Source organism: Drosophila guanche, unplaced genomic scaffold (assembly GCF_900245975.1).
Source record: "Drosophila guanche unplaced genomic scaffold, DGUA_6, whole genome shotgun sequence".
Lineage (NCBI taxonomy): Eukaryota > Metazoa > Arthropoda > Insecta > Diptera > Drosophilidae > Drosophila > Drosophila guanche.
In genome coordinates, this window is record NW_022995746.1 from 4891970 (window position 1) to 4910628 (window position 18659).

Sequence of the window (18659 nt, forward strand, 5' to 3'; positions counted from 1 at the left end):
TATTAAAGTGGCTTGAAAAGTAGAGAAGTTATTACTGCTAAATAGAATTATATAGGCGTATTCTCTTAATAGTTCAGTATTTTCGCTATAAAACTTCGCGTGTGAGTGTGTGTGTGTGTGTGTGTGAGTGTGTTGCTGTGTGTTTGAGAGTGTCAACAAATTTAATTTTGGTTTTGGTTTTCGTTCTCGTTATATTAACTGGAAATAAGATTTGATTATTACAAAAAAAATTGCTCTTTATTGTAAGCAAACCGGGTTTTGTTTTGTTTTGTTTTGCAAAAATGAGCTCAATCCTTTATCCAATAAGCTATGTATATTTCAGAAGAATTTTTGTGTTAAGGAGCCAACTTCCCATGAGATCAGACAAAGTTTCAGCATCAAAGTTCGCTTCGCAGATGTCACTGAACATTATCTGGTACAATTTGTTATAGTTTTTTGTATTTATATTTTATTTAATTTTTACTAGGTTTGCTTCGCTTACAAAATGCCGGCTGATTTCTGTATTCTGTATCCGTATCCGTTTAAATTTTGTTAATTATAGTAAGAACATACACATACACAATCATGTATAGTATATCAATCAGTATATTCATCTTTATGTATAGGGGCGTGTATCTTCTTTATATATATTTTATATTTATATTGAAATACCAGTTCTGTGAATTATGTGCAATATTCTTAAGTACACACTCGCATCAGCAACTGTCTGCGATGGAGTTGTCTGCTGTCTGCGAGGAGGATCGTGTCTAGGTTTTTGTCCTCAACTTTATACTAATATTAAAAAGTAATATTTCATTGATTTAGGTTTAGCTAATTTATAGATTAATTTTGTTTGCCACTTTATACAAGAAGTGCTTGCGTATCGTAGTTTAATCTCGTAGGGTTCCCTTCATTTCTGTTCTATTCAATGCGACACCAGTGCCTGGTCCAACCAATCCCCCCAACCAAGACGATCCCGACTTTGGACTGGTGGCACTGTTCTCAAGGAAATACATACATCATTCTGCACATGAGGACTCTGATCTTGAAGTCTTCTTCCCTTTTGTCTCGGCATCTCTGCATTTCCCTTTCAAACAATTTCCATTTTTAGTAGCTGTTTCAAATGTACTCTCCAAAAACTTTACTTATATCACCTGTGTGTGTGTGTAGTCTCTTACATAAAAAGTACTAGATTTTGTTGCTTCTTGTTCTACCCTGGGCCACGGCCTGGCACCGTTCCACCCTCCACTATCCCTCCCTCCGCCCTCCACTGATTCCATCTCCTTGTCCCTTTTTTCTGTCTGCACAACTTCCCGCCCAGTGAGGAGGATTCAGCTTAGTCCTGGACTTTAGGATAGGGCTTTGAGTGGGTGTGGCGATCGATTTGAATGCAGTGCGTTTCATCATTGCTTTGCGCTAGGTCCACAAAATTTTGTTTTTGGTGGTTGGAATTGTAAAAGGAGTGCTCGTTCGGAATGGGCCAGATCAACGTTTTTTACTTTAACATTTCACGTGTACTTACATTACTTGAACAATAATTTTGACGCATACGACTTTAGCGTGTGGAGGAGGCGTGAGACGTGAGGAGGGACAGATGAGTATGGTAGTAAGTTCATGGTGTAAGGAAATCTGTGTGTGAGTTGTGTGTATGCATTAAACCTTGTCGTGGTGGTGGTGTATGCTCGATTGTGTTACTCGATTTGATGGTTTTTTAAGGCACTGGTAGTTTAAATCGCTTAACCTATAACTGGGTCACCCTGCACAGTAATCGCTAGTGGATGATGCTGCCCCAGTTAAGGCTCGTTCGCTAGCGATCCGTTTTAGGATTGCAAATCGGTGCGAACTATGCGTACATTGATTGGCAGGTGTGTGTGTGTGTCTGTGTGTGTGTGTGGCATGATATGGTGTGTGTGTGTGTGGCAAGGTATTGCTATGGCTTAGGAGGAACCAAAATCTAGCTGAGAGTACAGTGCGTCTGCAAAGCTGTAAGACAGTTACATTGACGAATTTCTAAGTTTATTTTAAAGCTCATCAAAGCTGAATCTGTCAGCTAATATCTAGAAAAGGGTGAGAAAAACTATGAGGAAATGCCACAATTTATAACATTTTTGTTGCCAGTTGTATCTGTCTTATAGCTTCGATACCCACTGTACGCTTAAGTACATTCGAGAAGCCCATACAGGAAGTACACCTATGTATCTGATAGTAATAGTTAAAGGCTAGTATTGTAGCGTTACTAAGGTAGCGGAAGAAGTAGAGGAAGAAATACCAATTTTGGATAGAGGATTTGGGGATAAGACATCGATTTGATACTATCAAAGAGATTTCAATCGGTTTAAAGTCAAACTGAGGGTCGGTGTGTGGTTGGTGGTCTGGTGTGTGTTTGGTGTGTGGCTTGACTTAGATATTAATACACGTTCACTAAATTATTAAAGCTGACACTTATTCATGTACTTAGTCAATCGATTGCATAACGAATACGAGACGCGAACCCCTTTCAACAAATGCTTCTTAAATTGCTGAAGAAAAAGGCATCTCCTCCTCCTTTCTGAACGGGCTTTTGCTGTCACCTGCTTACATCTTAGGCTTAGACCTAAGATCATTTATATAATTTAAATTCATATTATTTAAATAAAATCTGATTACACTTAGCTATAGCATTTAAGACACATAAGGCCCCACTTGGCATTGGGCTTCTCGCATTTTACTTTTACTTTTACTTTTACTTTTACACTTTCACTTTAACGTCCACTCTAAGATTAAACTTCACTTTTGTAATCGTCTAAATGTAAGTACTCTTCGTGTGTGTGTGTATCCGTGTGAACAAATTGATCTTCAAATGGAACATTTACAAGTGTGATTTGATTTTTGTGTGTGTTTTGGCACTGCTCTTTCTCTTTTTTAGTGGGTTCGCCCCGAATCTGTGCAGCTCTCCAAGTGCGAATCAAATAAGGAGCTAAAGGGGTGACGACTCAAGCGCGCTGAAATCTCTTCAATAGAACCGATCCGTGCTCAGGATATCCTCCTCGTCCTCTTCCAAGATGATCTTGTTGCGGATGGCATGCGTGACAGCCTCGACATTGCTCAGGGATGGGTTGCTGAATGGATCGATCCTCGAGCCCGATGCCGCTCTCGGCGGATGGGCAAAAGAGGTCTCCTGGACTGGGTATCGGTATTGGGACGATGACGGATGATGGCCTGCATAGGAATGGGTATGACTGAGGCTGTGGGGTCGGGCCTGGGGATAGGACTGGGGCTGGTGTCGCAGCGGGTAGAGTTCGCGGCGCGATCTCGGCTGACTGAACGAGGTCTGGGCGAGGGAGGAGGATGAGGAGGACAGCCACTGGCCGCTGGAGTGCGCCTGTGGGTGTCCAGGATGGGAGGTGTGGGTCAGAGGTGGAATGAACGGTCTCATGGGTACTTGTGACAGGGGCAGTGGCTTGGGCTTGGGTCTGGGCTGTGGGTGTTGTTGTGGCTGTTGGATTGGTTGTTGTTGTGGCTGTGGTTTGTGTATCATGTCAAGATCAAAACTATTGTCGCGTGCTTCCTTTAAACCTGGCGCTCTTGAATCGATCTGATCCCACCCCTATATCCACGATTCCTACATGGCATTCAGCATTCTCCTACTACTCCCACCACCTCTGTGCGGACTGTATTCATCGCGATCGACAACGGTGGCCCCGCGCGGCAGATCGCGCGGATCGTCGATCCTCGTCGAAGGGCCATACCGTGAGCTGGTCATCCTGATCTGTGGCTCCTCCCGCTCGAACTCCTGGTCGTCCATCAGCCGCCCACCACGCGACAGGTGGCCGTGGTGTGAGGCGCCGCTCGGCCCACTCCGCATCGCCGGATACTCAAAGTTTCGCTCGTCCAGCAGCTCGTCACTGTTCAGATCGTAGTGCATGAGGTCTCGTTCTCGCCGCTCGTAGCGCTCCCGTTCGCGGTCCCGCTCATAGCCGCCGGCTCCGACGCCACCGCCCCGCTCCTGGTGGCGTCCCGCCGTGGTCTGCCGCCGACTGTGATGATACGAGCTTCCTCCTGCAAAATGGTCAACACAGAATTCGATTAGAAGGTTTCCACTTAAGGCTGTAGGTTTCAGTGTAACGAAAAATCAAAAACATAACCAAACTAAAGCATTCAAACGGTTCTTTAGGCGGAGGGGCAGGAGGCCAAAGCCGAGGCCATTAGCAAAGTCTCCGTGCTAGCTTTTTGGCCTCAAAAGGGTGCGATTTTCTTAAACAACATTTGCTAAGGGGTAACTATTTCGGGAAGGGTCCAAAAGGGAACAAATTTATAACTAAAATTGCATTTGATTTGAGGGTTTTTACTGCATTTTTCTATGGATTTGTGCATCTTTTGTGCACCTTTGAATTTCCGATTTATAGAGACAACATTTCAACGAGTTATGGACTTGGCTCTCAATCAAAATAAAGAAATACTTGAAATATCCGGTGCCTAATTATGATCAATAAGAGTTAAAATTGCATCATTATTTTTCTACTCAATGAAGACTACTTTTCACTATTCTTTTCATGAATATTTACCTCCGAGTCGAATCAAAACATATTACTTCTGACAAGTGTTATTAGAAATATGAGAGTTCAAGTTACGTTATGTTTTTAACAACTTTAATCTCAACATGTTAAAGATAAATATAAACAACAATTTGGTTAGGGAATGCTGTAACATTCTGACTTAGCAGGACATCCATATACAAGTATAGGTCTCAATGTACATGAAGGGAATCTAAGTCAACAAAGGAAATTGAAACCCTGGCATCAGTTATGCTTGGTACAAGGATTGGTGGGAGTATGATTTGGGTTTGGGATTGGGATTGGGGAGTAACATTAAAGTAAACCAAAGAAATAAAAAACATCTCGGGGTCAGTGGTACTCACTAAACCAGATCTAAACAACGATTGCAACTTGGTTGGTTTTGGGTTTGTTTTGTAACTTGAATTGGTGAACCACGAACCGAAAACATAAGGATATACATTAGGTGTCAAGGGAGTGGTACACATATACGCATAATATAACTGAGCTGTGGTTGAGTTGAGCTGATCTAAGAGTACACCCAGAAGAATGTGGGGAACGAGTAGAAGGACATGGTGACAGTTTAGAGGCGCACAGTGCCCGGAGTAACTAAAAAACGAGTACAAATTACAATTAAGAATTTAATGGGTATTCGATATTCGATTGATGGTCAGATGCTTTAGAGAAGCGCTGAGAGAGGTTCTTGGGTGAGTTAAGATCTAGAACTACATACGAGTATTGCGTGCGTCTTGTGGGTTAGGTTAGTCTTGTGGTTAATAGAACTCAAAACAGCAAAGAGGAAGTCTTAACGGGCTAAGGTTAGTGGCAATTTGGGTGCTTCGAAATGGGTTTTCTTTTTTTTTTTTTGGGTGCGTGCACACCTCAGTTGCAGAGTCAGAGTGTAGAGCCTCTGGGAAGTATTGGCAGTTCAGAGAGATAAGAGAGTTGTACTTGTAGAGATCGTCGGAGATGTACGGTCGGTGGGAAGCATTTTCCATTTCAATTGGTTTTTTTTTGATAACGATTTCGATTTGATTTGTCTTTTGATTTGTACTGTTGATGTTGCAGTTGTGTTGTTGGTCTTGGTAATTGGATTTTGATTTTTGATTTCAGTTTGATTTCGATTTAAATTTCGTTTTCTTTTTTATTTAACTTATAGCATTGTTGTAAAGGGACCGGGTATGTCACGTGCTGTGAATGCTGCAAAGTGTTGGCACAAAAGAATAAAAAATAAACAAAAAGTTGAGGATTCAGAGTAGTCTTACGATGTATGAGCATTTGTAGTATGTATGTTCTATTTATATACAAAAAGGACTGGTATGTTTGTCATGATCTGTAACTACATACAATCGAAAGGGTGAAATGTTTTGGTAGGGGTACCCAGAAGCTACATTAGCCTGAGACTATGATGGAGGGGATTTCTGTCTACATAAACGCCTTGAACTGGGACACAATCTTAGAGATAAATTCAACAATTTACGGGTTTCTATTGAGAGATCTCAACTGAGCGATCTCTAGATACAATCTCAGAGTGTTTTTGCTGTTTTTGTGGCTTTACGATAATACTTATTTATTGGGTAAATAAACGAAACGAAATGATAAGGGAAAACAGTATAAACGGAAATTTACCTTGGTCCCAATCGAACTCTCTATCCCAATCTCTTTCTCGCTCTCTCTCCCACTCGCGCGCCCGCTCCCGCTCCCACTCCAGATCTCTCTCCCTGTCCTTCGAGCTGCGATCTCGGTTGAACTCCCTGTCCCAGTAGTCACGTTCCCGCTCCCGATCGCGTTCCCTCTCCCTGCTGTCACGATCCCGATCACGCTCCCGGCTACCCTCACGCTCCCCACTCGTCATACCCATGCTACGCGGGTCCTGCTCATCGATGAACTCCTCTCCATCTACTGCTCGCAAATCGCAATGCCGCGCAAAGAGAGAGGGAGAGAGCCAGAATGAGAATCGATTGGTTATCGGTACAGTCATGGGAATTTGAATTTGAGAAAGACAAATTTTAGAATTGTATTTGTATAATTGTGTTGAGTAGTATGTTTGAAAAGCAAATGAAAATTGTATTACTGCTGATCTGAATCGGTTAATATATACATATACATATACATATATAGTCATATATTATATATGGATATATAGATGTGTGTGCAATGGGACCGATCTTCATTATTTGATTTGTCGTACGGATATTTTCGGGGACGGGATGAGACAATGTGTGATCTTTGATTCTGATTTGTTAAACGATTTTTTCTTTAAAATTTTCACAGCTTTCACAGGCTTGGGTGGCAGGGGGGGAGGTTTTTTTTTAGGGGGATACGCGTATGAGTATGGATATGCGACCAGTAGAATGAGCCCGAGCTGCATGCTGGCTGTGGCTTTACCTGGTGGTGTCGGTCCGAGGCGTGCCGCATCCGCCAATGGGGAAGCCTCCTGGGGCAGTGGTCTGGCTATCGGCGGCTCTGAACGTATATCGGGATGTGTGGCCTTCCAGTAGGTCTGCAGTGGATCAACAATCGATTAAAGATATACTTTTGATAATTATCGAGCGATAAACGTCACCTCCAAGTACTCGGCTATGTGCTCACAGGCATCTTCCAGTTGGTTCTCGTCTAGAATTACATCGAACATTTCCGGTGGACATTGGGATAACTTCTCGGCGGCAACCATTTGAACGGAGAGGTTTTTCGCCTGCGATTTGCCGCGTGATTTGATCAAACGCTGTAAAACCTATCGAGGCATAGAGTTATCGATTAGATCGATGTTGTGGCACATATAAGAGATCACTCACCTTACTACTACTAATCTTTAAGTACACTACTGTTGGCGCTAATGAAGTTTTTGCTAATTGTGACGGATGATTGATTGTATCACAATCGAGTACGACTAACTGGAGCGAGCGGGCCAGCTCGAAGATGCGCTCGATCTCCTCCTGCACCTTGCCAAGATTATCGGAGCGACTGCTCGATCGCTCCATAATGGCCCGCTTTGATGGATTGTTCAAGATGGAGCGCTTCGCCAGGGAAATGTCGGCCATCACGCGTGTGATGATGATGCGACCCTCGAAACGGTGCTTAAGGAAGTCGAAGAGCGCCTTCTGCATCATGTCGGTTACTTCGTAACCCTTAAGGCTTGGACCCACTAGGACGACGGGACGCATCGATGGCACCACATCGTACGGGCTGGCGGTTTCCTGTTTCTTGAAGAACGGCTTGCGCTTCTCCTTGTTCGGCGGCGTTGCCAGTGGTGTCTTCCCATGACGTCCTGGTCCCATGGAATCTGATTCGTCACCTGATCGTTAGTATCATGGCAAACAGGTCGGACGAAAAGAGATAATGGCAACGAATGAGCGAGCTTGTGATTTGTATGAGCCAGTACGATCGATCAGTACGAATTGCTAGGCCAATTATGGTATTTCATCATAAATACAAGTACTTAAGACACATGTTTTTTTACTCTGTGTGGTTAGTATTTACATTTTTTTGCTTGTTTCGTGTTTCAGTTTTGTTATCAGAGCAATTTCCTCTGGTTTGTGATTGTGATTGATCAGTTTAGTGGTTCTGTGTGTCTGTGTCGGTGGTTGGGTGGTGTTTTGTGCCAGGAAATTGTGTCAGACTATTGCAGATTTGATTGGGGTTTTGGAATTTGAATTTTGAACTTGATTTTGAATTATTCTGGAACCGTTCTACGCACCGTTGAATGCTGTTGTAATGTCAACTCGAGGGTGAGGTTTCTTCCTAAAATATATGTATGTATATCTTAACGCTATACGACGGGTATGAAGTGCTCTATATATTACGAATATCTTTCTATAACGCTATAACTGATTTGGAAACTTCCCAAGATACAGGTTCTATTTGATACATTTTTGTTTTCTTTCTTTTCAGTTTATGATTCGATTACATAAAGCGTGGGGCTGATACAAGAAGAGCTACAGTGTGTTTCAGTGATATAAGACGTGTTCCTAATCAAACATTCAAGTTTGTTATTGGGTTAAACATTTATACAAATGATTGGTTTATGTATTAGAGAGTCGACTCAATGAGGTTTTGCGAGTCGACACATGTTAATTAGTTAAGGGTTTATTTATTGTGGAATATAAATGAGTACTCCTGATTCGCTGGATTTAGCACAGAGATTTTCTTGGAAGATATTCGTAAAAAGTGAATGAATGAAACTCCAACTCTATCATTTCTGATTGAGAATTTCGAGCTAATTATTCTCTAAATTTTGTAAATTCAGTTATTGTCGAGGACACTATTGGAATTATTAATTGTTTATTAAATGAATATGACAAATATATTAAAGGCATATCTAAAATACCTATCGTAGATATTTTGTAAAGAAAGTGGTTTCAATGCCTGAAATAATCTTTTAGCTTTCAGTAATTTATGTAGATTTTGTCCTTCCACTGTTTTATATCCTGAAACTCACGGTACATTTTTAGGTAGGTGTCTAGCAAGAGATTCTGCGTTTGAAATGATTTTGCTGAATATCTGATGAGAGACAAAGGACAAACCTGTTTTTTTCTTTCGTGGTGTTGTACTGTAGGGATCTTTGGTCGCGTTGTTGGTGTTTTAACGTGGTTGTTAGTTGGTAGTTAATTGGTTGATTGTTTTTTGTTTTTCGTTTTTAAGTGTTAGACAAGAGAGAGTTAGGTGCATTTAATAGTGTTCTGTTTGGTTATGGCTATTGCTATAGCTAATACACAAGCAGTCCATGAAAAAAGGAGCATTTAAAAGGGGGTCAACAAACGGGGAACGTGTTTCTGGTGGTCTCAACGGATTGAAAGCTGAATAGTTGTGTTCGGACTTTGTGGTGTGTGGAGGAGAAAGAGGCGGTCTAGACCGATCCGTAGAAGGCTGCGGCTTCGGTGTTTGCATGCGGGTTCTAGGACAGACAATTTGCATAACTGTTTTGGGGTTTCGGGGGGTCGATTTAGCAGCGGATTTACCGGTGAACTCAATAAGCATACAAATTGCAATTGCACTTTATGAATGTCGCATGATATATAACTGATGAAACACAAAATGTACGAAATTACGGGAATTTGGCATCGCCCATTTTTGGTTTGATTTCGAATTCGGTTCGCTTCAAAATGAAAATTATAAACAGTTTTCTCTTCCAATTACAATGGACATTGGTCGGACATCATGTTCGAGTCTGAATACAGATCGAGTTGGTCGGGCATCTGCATCAGTCTGCGGTACCTATTCAGATGCAGTTTAGAGATCGTATAGAGATACATGGATAGAGAGCTAGAAGGAGAAGTTCTGTAGAGAGACCTTTTCTATATATGGAAATATCGTTCTTTGGGGAAGACGACGACGACGACGACGACGACGACGATATACAAAAGTAAACATTACATAGAAGACAGCGAAAATAAATTAGATTGAAATTAATTCGATTCGACAAATAGATACGAAATTAAACCTCGCCCAAAAGAAATCAGGAGAATGAAATGTGTGTCATACCAGGTGTGGGGGGTGTGCTACCTCGTGATGGCTCCGCACCTGCTTGGCCTCCCGCACCCAAATTGCCGCTCGACGAGCCCTTTGTGCCATACAGTCTTGAGGGTCTGGTTTGGTTCTGTCAAAAGATGCAAAGGATTAGATTTCCAACATCATTCAATGGGTGTAAGACAAACCAACCTGCATACGAATGTTGTCTAGCTTAGCGGGGCTGGGTATGAAGCCCACATCACTGCCTTCTCGGACCAACCGTCCGATCCACCAGTTATTGTCATACTTCTCTTTGATGTGCAGGAACTCCCTGATCTCGAATGAAACGGCGCCACCCTGTACGGGCGAATCGTCGTCGATAGCGCCATCGTATGCTACGTTGGTTCGCACAGCGAACGCCACTGGTTTGCTCTATTTAAATAAAGTTTGAGTGTCGGTAAGGCTCTTTAGAGGATTAATGCAGGTACTCACCCTCGCTTTTTCCAACTGGCTTAAGGCCTGACGTTCCTTTTCTCGCCGAAGCGATTCCTTTTCCTCGTCTAGCGACAGATCGGATGACGGTTGTGAGTAGTTCGAGTCGGCAGAACCCTGTAATAATCAAAAGTAAACCAGGTCAGCATAGTAATTAGCCGGGTTACATGGACAAAAAACTGATGGAAAAATCATTTGCTCAGCCATCTGAAAACCCAAACAAATTTAATTGGCCCCATGCCAGCAGCAGCTCATGCAAAAAGGGACTAAGGAATGCAACAAACAATTGCTGATTTGATGTCTTCTTTTTTCATAAAAGCAAACAAGCAACAGTTGTTGTATGTATTATAGATAAACACTGCTGTTATGCCCTTATTGAATGGAATAAATAACTGAATTTAAGACGAGTCAAATTCAGATTAAATAAATAAAATGCCATAATTATAATTGGATTGGGAATATTAAATTATATTGAACATTTGTTTGGCAGTTGACAAATGGAATTTCTATGAGTTAAGCTGGGTTGAAGAGTAGATAATATTATAATATTTTAATTGAAGAATTCCATAATTGGTTATCATAAAGAATCCTTTTTCTAGTTTATCATGCAGTACTTCATCCCTTGTACTATGAATCCTGATATGGTCAATAATATTTATAATTTTTTTTTAATTTTAATCGCCTTTAAGTTAGGGTAATGATGATACGAAACCTACCTGGGTTATATTATAGACTTTATAGGGGAACTTTCTTCAATATCAGGACTTTTTTAATATTCAATACTTCTTTATTATCCCACTCTAAAACTCATTAATTTATCTACATATCGTATATTTTGTTTAAGAATAGGAGATGGATCTTAATAGAATAGTCAATAATAATTGGCACTCCTTATTCTCAATTTCACAGTAGAAGGATTTACTAGAAACAGCTTCCAATAATATATATTTCAAAGTATTTTTGCACCTGTGTGAATAGTTTGTTGTATCCACTTTGGTAAGACGTGTATCCAAGGCCAAATCGAGATTCTCGATGTTGGCCACCCTGAACGGAGGGAGCATCCGAGGATGATGCACGCTGCACCATGGGCCTGTCAGCCCTGTAGTCTTCTTCGAATGAAGATATCTTGATGATATTGTCGACGACAGGGTGCGAAAGCGACAGCGTTCCCCTGCGAATGCCACAGCTGGCGAATGACCGCAGATGTTCCGATGATAATGATGATGATGATGGATTGCAGAACGTTGACACTGCTGGCAATGATTAGGCGATTGATTCCAATGCAAAGCGACACTCCGAATCAAACTCCGACTGGCAGTTGTCAGAGTATCGGGTTGTAAATATACAAATATTCTAGCAAAAGGTTTTAATTCCACTTATTGTTTCACAGTTTGGTTTTGGGTTTGTTGCATCAACATTGGTAATGATGGATTAACAATAATATTCATCAGATCCGGCCGAATCCGACACTGACACTTGTACAAAAACACCGACAACGTCACCGTCACCGTCACCGACACCGTCACCAACAACGACACCGACACCGACACGCACACTGACAGCGACTGTGCGTGCTTTTAAGAGAGGGAGGGAGGCGAGTGTAAATGGGGTACACCAACTGTAAATGCTGAATCTTTACTGGAAAGGAATTCCTTTTTCGGCTGCTGCTGCTTTTGCGTTTGCTTTCCCCTTTGTTTGGTTATTGTTGAGGGCAATTTTGGAGCGTCTGGCAAATTGATTCCGTATCGACGCTTTTCGCTTTTCTCTGCCAGTTTAAAAATAGGAATTTATGTCAGTCGAATCGAGTCGAGTCGAGTCGCGACTCTCTGCTCACATCACTTTTTCTAGTATATGCACAAAACGAACTGGAAAACAGTGTCGGGCGGGCGAGCAGGCGGGCTGTCGGGGTGGCAGAGGTTACTGGTGGAGAGGTCGCGAAAAATGATTTCAGTTAAGCGTGGCCGTGTTTTTCTTCTCTAAAACTTCGATTCCCTGCGATTCCCGGTTCTATGCTTTATCAGATTTTTATCACTTTTTTCCTTTACCGATTTCGTCAGTCCTTTTAAACAAATTTCACTCCATTCACATCCACATTAATCTCGATTCGAAATTCGCCCTCGACATTCACTCGATACTACTCCGCACGCAAACTGAATCGTTTCTGTATGTGGAAAATGGTTTTTCCGCCACGGGAAATGAATTTTGTGTAGAGTTTTCTCGCTCTCTTCCAGTGCGTAAATCTGCCTCTTCCACGCTGCCGCCACACGCCATGTAAACAAATTCGTTTTCAAGAGCACTCTCCGCGATTTCGTGCCACTGTGCGCACGGAGTTATTTTTGTTGGTTTACCAACTACTTATTCCAGCAACAAAATTGTAACGAAATGAGCGCGCGCTGTCATCGCTGGTCAGTGTCGTGTCAAGTCGGGAAAATCAATAGCGCCCGCATATTGTGTGACAGTCGGGGGTAGGTCTGACACGGGGGAGTGGAGTCCACCTGTTGGCAGCCAGACCTGTCGCCCTTCAGCCGCGGGCATCAAACCCCCTAAAGGGTTACAGCTGTTGGACACAGTTACATACATACATGCATATGTATTTACATCTCTTTACGCGAATAAATGGTACACATACCGTTACTTACAATGCACAGGGTTTTAATGAGCGTGAAATTGATGGCACAGCCTTCAGCAATGGGTAAAGTTTTGGCACAACCTTTGAGAATACTGCTAAAAATCGTTGAATTTAATGTAATGTTACTATTTTTATACAAGTTATGTGATAAATGCTGTCTACGTCATTGTAATATGATTCACGAAATAGTTCTGAATTTTTGTAATTATCAAAAGCGAATTTCACATTGCTCGAAATCAGCTGAAAGTATGATTTCCATAATTCTGTTTTTGAAATGTTGAGTATTACCTAAACTTACACCATTTTAAAATTTAAATGAATGCTAATTACTGCAGATTAACTAATATTGCCGTCCCACTGTGCCCCTTTAACGTAAACATTCCGCTTTCCATTTCCATGCGACAAATTACAGGAAGAGAGAGGGAGAGCGAGAGCGTAAACTTATTTCCAGACCAGCGGAGAGAGTGAGAGTTTGACAAGTTAATGAGGGAGAGAGGACGCATGCGCCGTTGCAATTCTCCACTGCTGCATTGGACATGCGTGGACTTTTTCTGTTATCTGAGCACTCTTTCGCGGATTCTCTTCCCTTTCGACCAAGCATGCGGTTTGTAGAGAAGGTCGGGGGTCGTATGTGAATTTCGCCTTACACTTTTTCAAAGGAATAAACATTTTAGGCCCCCCATCCGCACACTCGTAGTTCCCCATGGAATTTTTGGGAGATGGGAGTGTTCGGGTCGATTCTTTGTTTACCTTTTACTGATTGCCCAAAAGTCCCATCGAACGACACAAAGTTTGAAACAGTGCCAAAACTACTAATGAACTTTGGTTGCCATCGATACCCTACCCTTCTTCCCTCTTTGACATTCCTTCCCCTCTTTGTGGTCATCTTTTGTTGTTGTTCGTGCTTCGGGTGGGGGTCAATGTTCCGCACTGCGCTTCCAGTGCAATTATATTATTGCTCGGCCCCAGCAAATATGCGCGTATTCATGGTCAGCAAATTTACTTCCCCATCACTGTCGTTGACCGCGGACAGCTTGACGACAGCATTTAAAGGTGGGTCAGGGCTTTCGATATGAATTCTCATTATGAATATTTATGTATTTAAGTATGTTGAGTGCATGGAGAAGCGTTATTGATACTCCCTATAATGTATTTTCTTTAGAGAACCACTTAGGCATTAGGAAATTACTGAATTTACAAGCATTAATCTCACAAAACTATATCTGAATATTATCATTGCCCAGTACTTCTAGATCAAATTGATTTATGTATGTGGTCTGCAATCTTAATCCTCTCATTAGAATGCAAATTCGACATAAAATACTTCTTGTATACCGCGAGGGGCCATATAAACAACAAATAAATCAAGGGAAACCCCAAAGATCCGTAGAAATTGTTTACAAGTGCAAGAAAAGTATCAACATTACGGACAATCACGACAATGCCGGGCAGAGGATTCCGTCGATGAGTAAGAGCTGAGAGATGAGATCGACTCTCTAAACCCACCCCTTAAATGATTTGTGTGGGGCATGGGAGCAGAAAAGAACAGACGGTCGAGCATTCGTATTTATACAGTGCGCGACAAAAATATAATGCAGTAACAACACCAATGCATTCAACGATATTTTTTAATTGCTGTGTGAGACTATTAAGACTATTATTAACATTGAACATTTATTTTTCGTGAAAACCCATGTCTATAGGGCGGAAAATTGGCCCTGAGACAAATATTTGACATATATTTTGTTTACCTGAAATTCCTACATTTATGTGCTTTCCATTTATGAAACTCACTGTATTATATGCACTGTATTTATACACATGGTGTATGAGTCGCCGTGAACAGCGAATAGCTGGGCGAGCGGTGAGCGAGCGATCGAGTGGATAAAAATATACAAATTCCGCCCAGGCCCGGGGGCAGGGCCGAGACATAGACACAGCCATAGACGGGTGCGGGGGGTACATGGGGGTCCAGAAAGTTAATAGGTTTTCCCATCAACAACTTGATCTTCGAATCATTCATTATCTTACCCGACGGTTTTTATTATTCCGAAAAGGCTTGTAGGACTTGGCCTTGTGTTTGGCCCCCAGATGCAGTTTCTTCATGGCTGCTGCGAATCACTCACACAAACACACAGACACAAAATCACGATCGAATAACAATCCGAATTGGACACTGGGACAAGTGGGGGTCACTTTTCATGTACCGCGACGCGCGCCAATTGTGAGTTGTCCCCAAATAAATTATGCAATCATTTTTGGAATCGCTCTGCGGTCGCGAGGCAATATAAACAAACACTCAGGCGTTATGGGCCAAGTGTCTTAATGGTAATCGTTAAATGGCCAAGACACACACACTGAAAGAATTGGGTCATGCTGGGCTCGTAGCCAGAGCCGGACACATGGCAACGATTGAGAAGCACTTGCCACACCATCCGCGCAATGGCAACAAATGGCTGGAAATATGAACAGAATATCGTAATGTATATATGTATATATGGATATATAGAACAGTTCAGAGCGAACCGAGACGGAGACCGAGACCGACCACAGAGAAGACAACAATTTCGACTGACAATATTTTTTGGCACCCGCACCGCATCCATTGACAAAAACCACTGCGAGAGAGCCACACAAACCGGGGATCGGATGGGATCGGATCAGAGAGAGAGAGAGAGCTGAGAATGGGGAGAATGTTGGAAGGGGAAACAAATGTCTTATCGATGCAGGAGATATGTTTATATGTATAGTTGATGCAGATCTAATCGTAAACATTTTCTAAGCTACTAAAACTACGCGTACGATGAGAAAGTATCTCAAGAATGGTCTGTGCCTCGCCTCCGCCTTAGTACTGCTGTCCCTGGATGCCCTGGCCCAGGCTGCGCAGCTCATCGATCAGCGCTGCGTTGCCGATCCTCTGGTGGTACTGCTGCATCTGCTGGTAGGGTGCGAATCCAATGTAGGAGGGCACCTGCTCGGTGTAGGCTCCTGCCGATCCGTAGGCGGCCGGCGCCTGCTGGGCACAAGGTGCGGGCACCAGGTTGGGCTGGCAGCTGAACAGATAGTTCTTGGGGCACGGTGGCGCTGGCACCGAGGATGCAGCTGGAGCGCCATAGGAGCTGGAGCAGGAGGCGCAGGCAAAGGCCGCGAACACGACAACGAGGAAAGAAACGGTCTTCATGGTGTACATTTGGTTCTGGTCTTTCAACTGATACTTGGCTCTACCCAAGTTCTACTCTTTATAAGGTTTCTTGGTCTTTTGGTAAAGTGAAATTCTGCAGTTTTCCTGCAATTTATCAGCTTAGCAGTTTGCAATTTAATCGAAGAAAAAACTGCAAAGCAACGTCAGAACGTGGGTGTCTAAAAGGGCTGGAATTTTGTTGGGTGGCTGCACTGGGGACAGAGGTTGATTTCATTTCTAGACAGTTGCCAGCCAAACTTTTTATTGCTGTGTGCAGCATTGATTGAAAAAGTGTTAATTGGTCATTTTATGCATAGTTCTGAGTCGATGCTTAAAGGCTTTATATTAACTTGTGACCTAAAATTCGCACGTGTTAAAAAATTGATTTCAAATTTATCATTTTGAAGACATCTTCATATTACATACAAAAGGCGATCACAAGCGGTGGATATTGGAAAATCAATTTAATTTGTCTTGAAATCAAGTGCTGGTAAGAGAGACAAGAGATCAACTTTTAAATTCAAATTTCGATAGCTCGATTTGTTCGATCTCTCTATTTACAATCGATCTACAGGCAAGCGCCATCTAGCGCCCAACATCTTCAAATAAAGTTACGCAACATCTTCCCATTTACGAAATTGGCAACATATACCAAAAAGGATGTTACCGTACTCTACAAAATTAAAAATCAAAATAGCTCGAAATAGTTTGTCAAGATCAAGACGCAATAATTTAAATGAAAGGTTAAGCTGCACCATAGATAACGTAATGTTACTATACGTACATGCATACAAAGTATGCTTTTTTTTGTATATCATACAATAGAGCGAGATGCCCAGATCGTTATTCTAAGCAGGTTTCCGTTTACTGCAATTCTTAGTCGCTTCCAAAATATGGAAATATTTCGTGAATTTATGTCGAGTAGCTGTCATAACTTTGCGTTTGACCTGCCACCAGTTATTATGGAAATTCTAATTGACCCTGCCGAGGCAATCATAAATTGCCTAAATCGAGCATCCAAATCCAAATGGCTGCGGATACTATGCAAATGCAACAATTACAGTTTTCTTGGAACAAACTGAAAATAAAGGAATTGTCAAAAAACCGAAGAATTGTCCAATAACTATGAGGAGTGGACTTCAAATTTGAATTCACAAAATTCACATTTCTGAGAGACAGAAAAAGTTGCAGAAATAATATTTATTATATTCCAGAATTCCAGAATACATTTTACTTATTTTCGGATTTGATTTAAAGTTTTCCAATCATTTTTCTCTGGTCAGCAGCATCGAAACGGCAGCTATGGCCCAATAATATTAGTATGCACGTAATTGTAGCATTAAACACACAATTTTGTCTACAGATCGATGAAAATAAACCGTTCCCAATGCGAAAGCCAAAGCCGCAGCCACAGCCTCCTCCTCCACCTCGCTACAACTTGATTTTGTTTTGAATCTAACTTGTGTGTCAGTCAGCGCTCGCAGGTATTTTGTGTTATTTTTGTGTCCCTCCCCCCTTGGGCTGGCAGAGTAAACTTTAATTTGAGAAGGATCGGATCGCGATCGGTGGATTGGGAATGGGAATGGGAATGGGATGGGCAATTACGCGCATGCACATGATGATGATCCGCCTGCCCCTGTTTTTCGAGCCACGGCGCAGTATCAGACCTAAATTTTAATCATAGGGTTCGTGCCGCCTGCCTGCCGCTGGCCTTCAAAGTGGGGCACACACACACAGCCAAGCAGAGATCAGCGAACGAGAGAGGCAGAAAGAGAGCCGTTTTGATTGCCCCACAACCGTCTAACGGTAAACAAATACTTTTGGCCCTTTGTGTGCCAGACCAGACATGGCCCCAAGATATACATCTTAACTGGAACTCCAATTGAAGATGCACTCAATGAATAATGATTGAAATTCAAGGATGCCTTCGGTACAGGAAGTTTAGCGCTGTCAGGCATGGAAATTCTCTTCTCTTTTCAGAGAACACTTTAAAGGAACTTCGGATCTTTCCAACTTCGATTCAAATGTCTTCTTTGAGTCCTCCTCCTGCAACTTTTCTCAATGTTTACTTTGCCTTTGTTTTTGAGTTCATGTTTTTTGTCTTAGTCAAAGACCTTTTAATCGGAATTGGCTCGAGCCACCTGCCTGCGCTTAGAGGCTCTAACCCAGCTGCTCTTTAGTCTGGTCCTGGTGCTGGTCCTTGGCTCTGCTCCTGTGGCCGCGAAGGAGGAGCCCGAACAGATACACAAACAGCAAAACACCAAAGGCAAAAACATACAAGCCAAGAACATGTCTCGGTACTTACGGCGCCGTATCCGCTCGCGACTCTTGCACCATGGGGCACCCAACCATATCCTTAGCAAGCTCAACGTCCACATCCTTGGCAACATCTCAGCGA

At 42.3% G+C, this 18659-nt stretch overlaps 2 protein-coding genes across 21 annotated transcripts; both read right to left on the reverse strand.

Annotated features, from left to right (window-relative positions):
• Positions 1 to 139: 139 nt before the first annotated feature.
• LOC117582666 (voltage-dependent L-type calcium channel subunit beta-2) lies at positions 140 to 15633 on the reverse strand. 20 transcript variants are annotated; one of them, XM_034270597.1, is made up of 10 exons: positions 15112 to 15633; positions 10452 to 10568; positions 10170 to 10391; positions 10014 to 10107; positions 7307 to 7794; positions 7078 to 7245; positions 6900 to 7014; positions 6141 to 6413; positions 3585 to 4017; positions 140 to 3431 (listed from the first exon to the last, which is right to left on the reverse strand). In XM_034270597.1, the coding sequence occupies exons 1-10, from the start codon at positions 15184 to 15186 to the stop codon at positions 2972 to 2974; spliced, it is 2445 nt and encodes an 814-aa protein (XP_034126488.1). In that variant the 5' UTR covers positions 15187 to 15633; the 3' UTR covers positions 140 to 2971. The 20 variants fall into 20 exon arrangements, 17 of the variants coding, with proteins under 17 accessions (XP_034126488.1, XP_034126487.1, XP_034126490.1 ...); XM_034270596.1 differs by lacking the exon at positions 15112 to 15633 and adding an exon at positions 11418 to 12570 and having other exon boundaries at positions 7307 to 7806; positions 9993 to 10107; XM_034270586.1 differs by lacking the exon at positions 140 to 3431 and adding an exon at positions 9035 to 9070 and having other exon boundaries at positions 3445 to 4017; positions 9993 to 10107.
• A 164-nt stretch (positions 15634 to 15797) lies between these two features.
• On the reverse strand, positions 15798 to 16308 carry LOC117582669 (vitelline membrane protein Vm32E). The gene has a single exon (XM_034270601.1). It carries the CDS (start codon positions 16268 to 16270, stop codon positions 15926 to 15928), a length of 345 nt encoding a protein of 114 aa, XP_034126492.1. The 5' UTR covers positions 16271 to 16308; the 3' UTR covers positions 15798 to 15925.
• Between the last annotated feature and the right edge of the window lie 2351 nt (positions 16309 to 18659).

Bases quoted from the DNA above. Each gene is read 5' to 3' on its own strand.
- LOC117582669 (XM_034270601.1), bottom strand. From the start codon at position 16,270: ATGTACACCATGAAGACCGTTTCTTTCCTCGTTGTCGTGTTCGCGGCC.
- LOC117582666 (XM_034270596.1), bottom strand. From the start codon at position 11,537: ATGGTGCAGCGTGCATCATCCTCGGATGCTCCCTCCGTTCAGGGTGGC. The intron at 10,392-10,451 runs GTGAGTACCTGC...TTATTTAAATAG, and splicing joins GCCAGTTGGAAAAAGCGAGG to AGCAAACCAGTGGCGTTCGC. The intron at 6,414-6,899 runs GTAAAGCCACAG...ATTTGCGAGCAG, and splicing joins CCTCGGACCGACACCACCAG to TAGATGGAGAGGAGTTCATC.